Source organism: Hydra vulgaris, chromosome 12 (genome assembly GCF_038396675.1).
Source record: "Hydra vulgaris chromosome 12, alternate assembly HydraT2T_AEP".
Lineage (NCBI taxonomy): Eukaryota > Metazoa > Cnidaria > Hydrozoa > Anthoathecata > Hydridae > Hydra > Hydra vulgaris.
The window spans coordinates 52,257,435-52,271,780 of NC_088931.1; the positions used below are offsets into that span (position 1 = coordinate 52,257,435).

The following is a 14,346-nucleotide window of genomic DNA, read 5'->3' on the forward strand; positions in this document are numbered from 1 at the left end:
ACCCTATTTTCGAGTGCTTATATACACAAATATATATATATATATATATATATATATATATATATATATATATATATATATATATATATATATATATATATATATATATATATATATATATTTACATGTATATATATAAATTATTATTACTACTGTGTTTTTAATGTATATTAAGAAAAATACTTACCATGTATAATAAGCATTTTCTAATGGTTTTACAGGTGGACTTGGAGGACGAGGTAAACATAATGAATTCTAAGAAAGAGATAATGTTGCTACAATGTAGTATAAAAAACTTGAACTTTATTTTAAAAAAATTATAAATACTATTTAAATTTTTAAGTAAAGAACCTTTGACATAAAGAGTTGGGATCAAGGAATATATGCTATTTCTAAAAAAATTTGTTGATTTTCAGAAATGTCTTTATTATTGCATCATTTTTAAAAAGAAATTATTAGAAATGTCTTATTTAAGTTATGAAATTTATATAATTATTATAAACTTTTTGCTTTTTTCATGCTTTATAATGATCAATTACAACTAACATTATTAACCACTTATTATTTTGTTTATGTATAATATAATTAACAACAAATTATTTTTTCATGATTTTTTTTCTCCCCCATTTTTAACACCTTGTTGAAATTCAGTTTGTATAAATGAAGACAAAAATTAGGTATTAAGCAAATAAATACTATAAAAACTATATCTTTTCTGAGAAAATACATTGCTCTCAAAGTTTACTAATTTCCAATAATTTAGGTCACTTTTTAAATATTTATTAGGCCACTAAATATTTCTTGATACTAAAATATTATATTTTTGGCTTGTACTAAAAATAACTTTTTTTTAATGTTAATTCAAGACTGAGAAGGCTACTACAGTTGAGGAGGCTACTATTATTGTCATTACAACCCTCTCTCAACTCTATAACTCTGAAACATGAACTTTGATGAACTAGGCCTCTGCCCAGAGAAACAAGTTGAAACAAAAGGATTGGCAAATTCTCATTAAAGCTTGCCTGCTATGATTATCAGTGGTTTGATACAATTTTAATTTTTTGTATGTACTTTCACATTTTCAGCTACTAAATAAATATATTTGGTGTTACACTTTTTGTTGTTGTTGTTGTTTTAAATCAAAACCATGGCAACTTACTGTGTATAGTTTAATCTAACCATTATATAGCCAAAAAAATCTTATTTTATTTCCAAATGTTGGTTTGAAAAGCTTTCAATAAATTGAGTGGTAAAACCTTCTAAAGTTCATCAATATTGAATCTCAACTACAAAGTGAGCAACTTACTACCGTAGACTTCACTTTTAGTCAATTTCACACTTTTTACTGTGCTAAAGCCGTGATTTACATCTATTTAAAAGTGATATATAAAATATATACTCATATTTTAGGTATTTAGTCCCAAAATGATATTGGTCAAAATAGTAATGAGGTGACATTACTATTTTGATTGTCAAAATACCCCAAACCATATATTCAAATTATATTTATTATTATTCAATTTTAATTAAATTGATATTTGAATCAGCTTTGTGAAAGACTGTCTATGTACTAAATTTCAGGGTAAAATCTCACTCCATTAAATTTCAAAAAACGCTTAGTTAGCACAAATCAGCAAAATTAAAATCTTAATATTTCTGTTGGATAAGTTGGATACTTAAACTTTTAGGCTTTCTTAATTTTCATAAACACTTTAATATTTATATAGAAATTATAAAACTCAAAATATAGTGCCATTTTTTGGTTTTTCTGATAATTTGACATCAAATGCTCCAGATATTAAAAGTGACTTTACATTAAATGTTACTGACAAAATTCTCATGTGTACAAAACATCGAAAATTCAACAGCTGTCTTGCAATAAAAAAATTGTACTTTTAAAAAACATTTAAATATTTCTTGTTCCACTTCTTAGATAACTTTATAGATAGGTTTATACTTTTGAACTGAAGGCTGTGTTTATACTTTTGAACACACAAATTGGGTTGTTTTTGAATGGGTTATCTTCAATCAATAATTTAATTTAAGTTAAACCAATAATAGCTAAATGGCAATTTTCAATCTTTAATATGCAAAATTAAAAAAATTAAAAAAATAAAACTACAATTATATACTTTCACTGCATTGGCTATATAGAACCCCATTGCCATAGCAATACAAGATAAACGAGCCAGACGCATGTCAACAATCCTAAAACAATAAAGATAATCACTAAAAAAACACAGAATGAACTGAAAAACTGAATGAACTGACAAATTGAGTGGATAAATGCAATTAAAGTATGAAATGTTACCAAAAAAATTGTTTTTAACACTAACCTCCTAATTATTCTTATACTTGAATCTACAATAAGAAAGGAGTCTTAGGATTCTTCATAAGAAAAATTTTAGTTATGATTTATCAAAGCATTTTGTCAATCAAGATTTTGTTGCGAAGTTAAAGGAAGGGTAAACAAAAAATTATGCATACAATATGTTAGTACTGCATTGTCATTAAATTGTCATCAATAGGTCCTACATATTTTATTTAACTTTAGAAAGCCTCTTCCTCCATCAATTCTGAGTTTGACTGTTTGATTGCTTAGGTTCTCTTCTTTAATCACACTTTTTTTTACTTTCAAATTTTTAACATCAAATTCTTGATAATTTATTAAAAAACCTACAAGTGCACTGTCAATAACTGCTAGTGCTTTTTTCAGGTTTGCTTGTATGCAAGTTTTCCTTTTAATTGATGTTCTATTCAAAATTAAACTTTAAACCCTTATCAAATCAATCAAAATAAAAAGCCTAGACTATTGTTTCTGTCTATTTTTAAAGGCTTCTACTAATACTTTTAAAGGTTTTTCACCTGTAGCAAGTTCAATTCTTTTTGATCTGTGTTCATACAAACTTTTTGTGTTGGAGATTTGTGTTTGTAATTGGAGATGCAATTGTTAACATCAGAGATTTGACAGTTTTCAAATACTTTTACTGCTAACATTTTGCACACAACTTGAAAAACTTTTAACTTTGTTGTTTGGGGTGTTTCCCATAAACTTAATAATTTGCAAATTTTACACTGATAAATAGTAAAACTTCTGGTTAAAGCAGTAACAGTGTTTTTAGTGTAGTATATTTAGTAACAGTGGTTTTAGTCTAGTCTTTAGTCTATTTCTAAATTTGGTAAGTAGTTTTTTTTATCACATTTATTAAATTTTCCAAGTCTTTGAATCATTGTAATCTAAATTATAAGCTTTCTTTTTTATCACTTAAATGATCTTGAGGTTTTGTGTGGCATAGAAGAGGAAAGATGATACCCTTGCACCTTTTTATATCTTTTTTTATTAAAAAATGATTAAGCAGGATAGTATTTAAAATTATTGAAAACCATTGAAATTTTTTTTTTCCATCATTGTGATATGCACTGCAAACAAAATCACACCACAGTGCACTTCATATTGTGGCATGATAATTCTACTGCTTTGAATTTAGGGCAAAAAGTACTGAATCAATATTACATATTAAAACATTCATTGTGTTATATATGTTATTCATGAGTAAACTCTTCATTCAGCCATTCTTCAATTCATTGGGAAAGATCATTTTTATGATGTTATTAAATAAAATAAAATGTTAGATAAAGAAAGATTGTAGATGGTTGAAAATAAATAAAACTGATCATAAAACTGTAAAATCTTTTTAATAAAAATTTTAAAAGGTTGTCATATTTGACCCAAATTGTTCTGCTTATTTTATTTCTTGTCATTTGACTTAAATATACCACTGAGCCTACATTTTAGGATTGAGTCATTTTACTAAAAATAAACTAGAATATTTATAAAAATTCTATAAGGCCCATTTCTGTTGAGAATATTTATAATTTTTTTTTTAGCATGGATCTATTATTAAGAGTAATTACAAAAATTAAACTACTATAAATAAATAAGTTAAGGCACTTACCAGACTAGAAAACAAATATATAAAACATAAAACTCCTCACAACCAAGCAAACTAACAAACTTCATTAACCGCGTCACATGCTTGTTACGAAGATGCTAAAATGATATACAAAAAAAAAAAAACTTTTATATTCTAATTTATACACAGAACTGTGCTAGCACAACAAGCCACAGAGAATCCCATTTAGGTCTTATACCTTTTGTAAATAATGATTCTAGACATTTTTTATTTTTTTGATTACTTGTATCTTTAGTCTTCTTTTAATTAAAGTTTCACAAATTTTAATACTTAATTTTAAAATTAATTTTGTTTTTAATAATAGATTAAAATGAATGAATTCAGTCAAAATACAAGAACACAGTTAAATCATATTGAGCAAACAGTTAAGAAGCAGTTGATAAAAAAAGTTGATAAAAAAAAAGAAAAAAAGTTTTGTAGCCATGGAAAACCCATTGTAGATCCATCTAAAACACACAAGTGTGGATTTTAAACTTCAAAAATATATACTGAAAGTATTATATTATAATTCAGGGCTTGAATTAAGCGTATCGCTAACGCGCTTTTCACATCTACATGATTAGTTTTTTTCTTAAAATAAAATTTTTGCGATTTGTTTATTTTTTGTTTTTTTGTTTATTTTTTTATCTTTTCTAATTTTGTATTTTTTTTTGGCCATTCTTAAAAGTAATTTGTCTAAGTTTTTTATTAGGAGTCATAAATTCAAAAGATAAAATCAATTTATCTTTTGAATAGAAGTATGATCTTTGCTCTCTTGCACTGAGATTTTATTCAACATAAATTTCATCAGATAAAATAGCTTAAAAAAGATTGCGAACGTTTTTAAGAAAGTTACTTGGAGACTTTTTAGAAAAGAAGAGGTTTTTTTTTGTATAATTAAAGTTACTTTTAGAAATACTGTTACCATAATTCTTATTCATAAGAGTGTTATTATTATTAGTTCCTGAATTTAGTTATTATTACTTAATAGTGATATTTACAACAATAATAATTACAACAACAATAATATTAATATTGTAATAACTAATTTAATTAGTTTTAGTTGATGGAACTAGAGATAGCTCCTTTCAACAGTGATGTACTGCGTTAAAATAAAACATTCTTGTAATTAGAAATTAGGCAGGTGTGTTTTGTTTTGATGCAGTACATCACTGCTCAAAGGACTCCTTTGGGCAGTGATGTACTGCATTAAAGTGAAACATATTTGCCTTATTGCTAATTACTAGTATGTTTTATTTTCATGCTTCTTTAAGGAGCTATCATCTCTAGTTCCATCAACTAAAACTCATTCTTGCTTGACTTGTCATTTATCAAAGTCTCATTCTTTTACTGTATCTGTCCCTGCATGCTCCAAAAACTTTTATTAGTCTAGTTTTTTTCCCCGCACTACAACCCTTTGGAACTCTCTTTCATCTTCATGTTTTCCTGACTCATACAACCTTCAATTTTTTTAAGTCAACCGTTTCCTTGCTCTATAACTCTATTATTTTTTCCCAATAACTCCCAAGTTAATAGTGGTTACTTGTAGCCTTGTTGGGAGTGAATCAGAATAAAATTAAAAAAAAAATCTTTAGTTATTTTATTTTATTATATAATTATTTATAAAAAAGTTCTTTTGAATTTAAATTAATTCAAATCTCTGCGTGGAAGCCAATATTATTTTAAAGTTATATCTAGTTTGATTTATTAAATGGATAGAGTACATCATAGTAAATTTACATTTAAACTAAATCAAAACAACCAGTTAAGTTACTACAGTAACTTACAGTTACTCAACTATTAAACTTACTTAAGTACTCAAAGACTTGCAAAAATTAGCCATACAAATGTTTCTAGTTATATCTTATATGTTGTTTACACATAATATAAGCTTCTAAATGAAAATTATTTTAAATAGTACGCTAGATCAAAACAATAAATTATAAAAAACGTTGTATCTAATACTTTTTTGCTTTGATCTTACTCATTTGGTCTATAGATAATGGTCTATACGCACGTTTTTGTGCAAATATGAAGTTTAAAGTTTTATTACGATAATGTTTTAAGTAATTAAAACAATTCTATTTATTTACTTTGCTTCATTTTAAACACGTTTTATTTTATTAAGGTTATTAACTGTAATAACAGCAATAAAACAGTGTCACAAATTTGTTTTACATTAACATAAGCTTTTTTAACATAAGTTTTTACTCTTACTTTTTTACAATCATGTTAAGTAAAAACAATTACTAAAAGTATAAAACTATAACTGCAACTTAAACTTTAAATTATAACTTAAATTTTAAATTATAACTTATGCTGTAAATTATGACAGTAACTTACGCTATTTTAAACTCCGCTAAACAAGAAAATCATAAGATAATATTTAAATATAAGAGATAATATGTTAAATAAATAACAACTATGAACTAATGTACAAAATAGTGATGTACCGATTAAGCGGCATCAGCTAAATCGGCCACTTTTTGCACAATCGGAATTGGTATCGGCGTCGACCTTTTTTTATTAATTTACCAATTTGCATTACCGATGGCATTTTAATATTTTTATCCTGCATTATGATAATAATTAAATAATAAATAATCTAAACTTTATGCATTACTTAGAATTTTTTGAGAAATTGTTCATTTTGACTTTGTTTACAGGCAAATTTATTTATTCTTAAAATGATGTGTATAAGCTTTAGTTTAACAGCTGAATGTATTTATACTTTTATTACTATAATGTTGTTTGTAGTACTATTTTATTTTGTATTGTTTTATTGTTATACTGAAAAGTAACCTATTTAAGCATTGTTACCTATCTATATTTCTATATGATTGTTATTTAGATATATAAATTACTAATAAGTTAATAAAGTTGCAGAATCAAATATATATTCAGAATGGCAGCAGCTTTGCTTGGAAAAGGTATTCCAATAAAACCACGCAGTTGGGTGTGGAAATATTTTACTATTTCTCCTGAAGATATTTCAATTGCAATATGTGGCATATGCAAACTGAAGATTACAAGAGGTAACAAAGAAAAAAATCAAAGTCTTTTAACACAACAAATATGCTGTCTCATATTAATACAAAACATAAAGAAATAGCAAGCAAAGAGTTGAAACTTAATGAAGAAGAAAACAAAAGGAGAGCAGAAAGTGAACAAAACATGTTCAAGAAAATCAAGTCAACTGATGCAAGCTGCTCAAAACAGTCTCAACAAACTTTGTTTGAAACACTTGAGAGAAAAAAGCCCAGGGACATGAATGATCACAGGTCTAAATTGATTAATAAATATATTCCAGAAATGATTGCAGTTGATATTTAACCTTTTTCTATAGTAGAACAAGACATAACAACAAGATGGAATAGTCAATACTTTATGTTTGAAAGAATTTTTGATCAGAAGCGTGCTTTGATCCCATTTTGTTATGATAATGACAACTCTAAACTAAAGTGACTGGAAAACAATGAATGGATTATTTTAGAAAAATTACTATGACTTTTAAAAATGTTTAATGATGTAACAAATTTGTTAAGTAAGCATGAAGCAATTGCATTGCTATGATTCCAACAATACAAGTTATAAAAACCATGCTTTTTTAAGCTGAAAAGTCTCCCTTGTTTTTAAGATTAGGGACAGCTTTAAAAGAATGTAAAAAATCAGCGAATGAAAGATTTAAAAAATATTTCAATGACAAAAATCTCATTTTAGCCACATTTTTAGATCTGAGGTATATAAATAATTTTTTTCCAAACGAAGAAACTGATAGTTATTTTAAAAATATTATTAAATGGCTTGTAGATTGCTCAAAAAGTCTTTAACAAAAAGATCATATGAAATTTAAACCTGAGGTCAGTTTGTCATCAAGTACAATAAATCTAGATTTCGATTTTTCAAAATGCTTTGAAAATTTTATTAAAAATAAAAACACTTTAATCAAAAACACATCTGAATATCTGAAGTTCTGCAAGAAACAGAAAACAAGCATTATTTAAAATTGAAAAATGAAGTTTTAATTTATTTGAGCTAAGACATTATCATGCAACAAGAGAGTCCTATAGTATGATGGAGAGCAAATAGAAATAACTTCAAGCAATTAGCTCCAATAGCTCAGAAGTATTTATCATGCCCTCCATCTTCTGTTGAAAATGAACGGTTGTTCAGTTGTGGAGGACAAGTTTATTCTTCAAGACGAAATAAGTTAACTCCGGAAACAGGAGAAATGTTTATGTTTTTACATTACAATATTTGTATACACAATTTTAAATACTAAACATTGTGACAACTGCTATTGATGCTTTCTTTAGAATCTTAAAGTTATTATTTTTTTTGGTATTTCATTTTGAAGTCTCTTATTTTATTTTATATTGAGAATATATATATATATATATATATATATATATATATATATATATATATATATATATATATATATATATATATATATATATATATATATATATATATATATATATATATATATATATATATATATATACACATATATATATATATATATATATATATATATATATATATATATTTATAAAGGTTTTTTTTTATTTACTTTTTATAAAGAGATTAAAATTCTAAACTGCTTATCATAATACCATTTTCTTTTTAAAATTGAAATAAAAAGCATTCCTCTAAAATTGTATTTACTTTTTTGAAAGTTTTCTTTTCATAGTAAAAAAAATAAAAAATGTATATTTTTTAAGTTTTTCTAATATCTTTTAAAATAATTTTTTGGCTATTGTTAAGTATTTGTTTACCAGTACTGATTCCATGAAAAAATTTACCTGATTTAAAGTTCTATGGCTTTATATTTTCAAAACTTTAATAATTAGTTAATTCATCAGTAACGGCATCGGTATCGGCCTTTTCCCATCCATCGGCATGGGTATCAACATTGGCCAAAAAAGTGTTATTGGTATACCACTAGTACAAAAGATTCAACTTTATACTAACGCAATCCCCCACCCCCATTACCGCAAAGCGGTGCCAGGGATAAGTGGGGCAAAAAATATTTATATAGTTTTTTTTTGGCGATAATTTGAGCCCTTTTTTTTGATAATTCAAGTCCTGTAATTTATAATACAATATACATTAATACTATGAAAATTGTATAACAAAAAAAAAAGTACAAGATTTTCTTTTTACATTAGACTTTATACAAAATTTTCTTATTTACTTTCAATAAAACTACATTTTATTGAAAAAAAAAACATTTTTAGAATTTTATTAATAAGCTACAACACTATAAAATAATAACTTTCCCATATTTTGGATTGAGTAATATGAACAAAGAATAATAAAGTTCTAAAGATTTTTTTGATATTACAAAAGTTAACGATCCGTGTTCATCTGGTTAATTGTGCTCTGAAGACAAACACTTGTAACATGTGAAAAGCAAGAGCTTTTATGTTACAGCTGTTTGTTCTGAGAAGCTTTCACATGTTAATATGAATGTCAATGGGTTTGATTTTATTAACTCTCTTAAGAATAAGACAGAATTAATTGCAAAGAACTTTTTCTTTAATTTATCTATTGAATTCAATAACCATGCTTTTCTTAAGAAAACAAATTGATCCACTGTTAGGCACCCAAATCACTTCTAATTTTGTTGCAAAAGTTATTTCTTACTTAAACTTTTTTGCAGCTTGTGGTCCTGACAAAACTCCAGTAACTTCTAGGATACCACAAAATTTTATCTTAGGTACATTTTGCAGGGTTAGTAGCCAATTATTTATTTGAAATTCCCTGACTTTTCACTTACTTTTCACTGACTTTTTTTAAAAATCAGATGAACTTCCCTGACCATTTTTAACATTAGCAATATTTTATAAAATGTTTAAATTACTACCTACTTATAATGCTAAAATTGCTATGAATGACGAAACTTATAAAACTTAGTTATTAGTTAAGTTAGATGTTAGTATGGATCTTATTATTTAGATTGACTATGAATGAACGCAAAGAAAAACATAGGTTTTAGAAATAGTTTCAGATGATCTTCAAAAAACTAAAAATTATGCACATAAAATATTTTTAAATCATCTTTCACACAAAAATTAACTGAAATATGTATTAAATATAAAGTTGTAAACAAAATCTTTCAACATTTTATGCAATAGTTAGTCTATAACAGAGGCTACTTTGGGTTAGTGATTTGTTATTATTATTTGTAGCTGTACCTTCGTTATCACTAATTTAAGCTGTACCTTTGTTATCACTATTTGTAGCTGTACCTTTGTTATCACAGTTTGTAATTTTATATTTGCTAATCCAACAATATATTCAGATAAAAATAGCACAGTATAACAAAACAAAGCTTAGAAATATTAAAAAAATACTTTGAGCATTTATAGCCAGACTAACCTATCAAATTGCGCATGATCTAGTTCTTTCAATTAAATACATCATCAACTGAAAATGCAGAAATTTAAACAGATGTTGTTTTAAACAAGCTGTAACAGGGCATACAATCAGAAACTGACACATTGCAGGCTTGGCCAGGAAGGCGTTTAATTTCACTTCATAATATGACCACAAAAACTATTTGATTTTACTTAACTTGACCATGGGTGTAATATGTTTTTATTTTATATGAAAATTAGTGTGCGCTTTAAAAACGCGTTAAAAAAATTATCTTAACTATAAAGAAACTTAAAAAAAAACTTATCGTAAAAGAAGCAAATAAATCTTGGTAAAAAAAATAAAAAAAACAAAATAAAAATAACTTAATTAAAACTAAAATAGCAGAAACAAAATTAAAACTTAACTAAAATAAATAATAAAGTGTAACAATAAGACCTAAATTACGTTTGGAATAAATAACTTTGAATCGTTTATCTTTACTTATGTTTTTATAATATAATATTATGCGAAACGCTTTTTAAATAAAGTAACAACTTACAACTTACAATTGTTTAATAAACGCGCACATTTAAAAGTTTAAAAAAAGATTCTTAAACAATTTTTCGCACTAAAGAAAAAATAATTAAATCGTTAATTTAAAAAACTGATATAAATATTTTTTATTTAAAAATATCTATAATAAAAATACTTGTATAAATATAAAAAAATATATATTATTCATTAATGTTTTTATAAAAAATCATTAGCACTGATTTGTTACTTTATTTAAATCCGTTTCCATAATATAAAAACGTAAGTAAAGATCAGTTATTGAATTCAAAAAAGTTTGTCTTTATTTTTTTTTTTTCTCAACAAAAACTTTAATGATTCTAATATAAAGTTTATTAAAAAGATCTTCGCCATTTAAAGTCGTCGCTAATAAAATTTAATTTTTTTTTTTTTAAACTTTTACTTTTTTTATTTTTACTTATAGAAAAATCTTATATAACTAAATAATATAAATACAAATTATACAACTTTCTATGATACTTTAATTAAAATTGTTAGCTACTTTATTTAAAAGCGTTTTGCTCATACAAAAACGTTAGTAAAGATTAACGTGTCAAAGTTTTTTATCTTCAACATAACTAAAAACCAATTTTTTTAGCGCATTTTAAAAAACCGTGGTTAAATCATCAAAGCAAAATATTATTTGCGTGGTCATATAAAGACTTGAAATTGCATGCCTTCCTGGTCAAGCCTGCATTATCTGTTTAAAAAAATTATCATGAAAACCAATTTTCTGGATAAAATTGTCTAAATTGCAATACAAAAATCATAATGGATAAAACAAACCTTGACAAGTTTTTAAATTACTTTTAACATAATCCTTTTAAAAAAAACAGCTAAAAAAGTCTACTACATTATATGCGCTCCATTGAACACATAGAATATCTAAGCAAAATCTTTTATTAAGCAAAAAACAATTGAAGCTTTTCAACTGCAAACCAGCCATACTTGTATAAACATCATCATAAATAAGATTTTATATCAACAAACAAATTGTCAAAAAACAACAATTGTTAATTCAGTTTCATTCTCTTTTCCTCCATAGCAATGTTATTTGCAAACCTAGTAACCTCTCTCATTTTCTCATCACTTTTCCTTTCTAAAGCATTTGCTTTGCTGACCAATAATATAGTGTTTTTCTTTTCGGATTGTTCCACACTCAAGACAAACTCCTTTCGTAGCATCAATCAAGTTTTTGTAAAGAGACCAATTTGAGAATTTATTTTTTCAGTTTTAGACAAAATAATGGCTTTCTGACCTAGCATTGCATGCTTTTTATTCTTTGACTTCTCTTCCTCAAGCATGATTTGGTATTTTTGATGTGCAAATTTTAAAGGCAACTTTAATTTCTGATGTAATCTGGAGACATTTTACTCCAATTTTTTTTAGGTGTGACCTGATCATAAAAATTTGACAGCAAACAAGTACTCATGTTAACAACCACAGAATCAAGTGGACATCTTTTAAATAACTTTTCAGCAGCTAAAATCAAAATATGCATGCATTGAATTTTAAATTTTTCAATATCCTTCGAAATAACTGCATCATTCTTTCTGAGCTTTAACAATTTTGGTAAGTTTTGAGCAAGTTTTAATATTTTAGATTTAATGAACATTCTAAGAATCCCCTTAACCAACTGCACAAGATCACCACTCATGTGAGGTAACATTGGAGCATCTGTCTGATAGAGCTTTAGAAACAATTCAAATAAGCTCACCAGGAAGCGAAAGAACCGGAATCTTACAAGGGAAAGTTTCTTTTTAACAGCATTTACAACAAACTTATATGATTCGCCAGATAGCAGTTTACTTTTAGACAGAGCCTCCCAATAAATTACAATTTTTGTAATAGAAGGTCAAATACTAATTAATCTTTCTGCTACCTTTTTATCTTTAACTAAACCAATTTTTCTTAATTAAAGTATTGTAAAATAATATAACTCACCAAAACATTTAACAAAAAAAAAACAACTGTAATTAAGTGATTATGTTTTTGTTGGAGCAAATTATGGAGTATCTTTTTCAATAAACTTAAAACTAGTATCACAATAATATACCAAATCTAACTTTAAAAATATAAAACACTCAAAATGGATTGACTCTCAAATAATCAATGAACTTAAACTTAAATGAGAGAATTATCGTCAAGATATATTGAACAGAAATGTAGAAACATATGGGTCATTCCAGCTCAATTCAATTTATGCTCGGCACCATGCCATCTCAGATTTTGCTGATTTTTGGAATACAAGCTTGAATTAATGAAAGAAAACTTCACTCCAAATTTTAGCGTCTGACTCCTTACGGTTTCAGAGATATTGATACTTGGTCCCAATCTCTTTTTTAACTTTTTTTTTCAGCGCCATTTATTTTTTTGGCTCATTGCATGACACAGTTAGCTTTAACTTATGAAATACTTGTTTAATAGTGGTAAAAATTTCTAATTAACTATTTTTTAAGGTAAGGAACTTAAAAACGATGGCTAAAACACACAAAAATTAAAGCTACTATATGAAAATTCAATTTCAAAATGGTGTAACACTTTTTGTAAGATTTTTGATACCCCGTACAAAAAAATGTTTATCTTGAGATGCCTAAAAGATAAAATTCTGAAATTTTTTCCTAATGTTCTATATGTAACAAACTCCATAATACAAAAAAACTGCAGGGGTTTTCTTTTTTAAATCAGATTTATTTCTATTCAAAGTTTTATAAAAAAAATTAGGAAAAAGTTGTTATTTTATACAAAAAAATTATTTGCATTTATTTTTTGCATTTTTTTAAAAGATTTTTAGAATCTTGCTATCTTAGGTGCAGTTCTAACATATAAACTTGTTTGCATTTTCACATCTAAGATCATTATGTTTAATAGCTAAAGGATTTTCTATTTTCAAATCTTCAAACAATAATTATTTTAAAATTGTTTCTTACAGAACTAAAAAATATGAATGATAAAGAAATATGTTCAATTGGAATAACAAATAAAGAAATTTGTAACAAACAAACATATGTAAAATCCCATGATATCAAGAAAGTTTCAAGTCTTAATGATGTTGAAAAAGACTTGATAATTAGTCGTTCTGGCATTCAATTTGATGAAAATGCAACGGTTTGCCTACACCATGAATATGTTTATTTAAAACGTTATTCCGCAATCCACATAACTTGTTGTGATCCATTTAATTCACACAAAGGAAAAAGAAGAAAAGGTATTATTACTTAATCATGAAACTTTTTGAAAACTTTATTGTAATTTTATATAAATTATATATATTTTTACAAAATATTCACTGAAGCAGTAGTTATCACTCATGTTTTTAGGAGGATGTAAAGAAATTAATATGCAACTTGCTGGGAAATTGAAAAATATTGGTATTAATGTTATTCCTGGAGAAAAGATATGTCCCTCATGTATGATTAAATTGATGTCATTTAAGGATGATGGACAAAGAGAACCG

General features: G+C 25.6%; 1 protein-coding gene across 1 annotated transcript in view; it reads right to left on the reverse strand.

The window, feature by feature from the left end:
- Positions 1–14,346, reverse strand: part of LOC100207141 (probable sphingosine-1-phosphate phosphatase) — a 51,322-nt gene that overhangs the window by 27,216 nt on the left and 9,760 nt on the right. The window contains exons 3-5 of the mRNA XM_065813652.1: positions 3,957–4,051; positions 2,133–2,208; positions 188–255 (exon numbers count right to left, since the gene is read on the reverse strand). Of these exons, the coding sequence (XP_065669724.1) occupies positions 188–255; positions 2,133–2,208; positions 3,957–4,051 (239 nt within the window). The remainder of the gene's footprint in view (positions 1–187; positions 256–2,132; positions 2,209–3,956; positions 4,052–14,346) is intronic.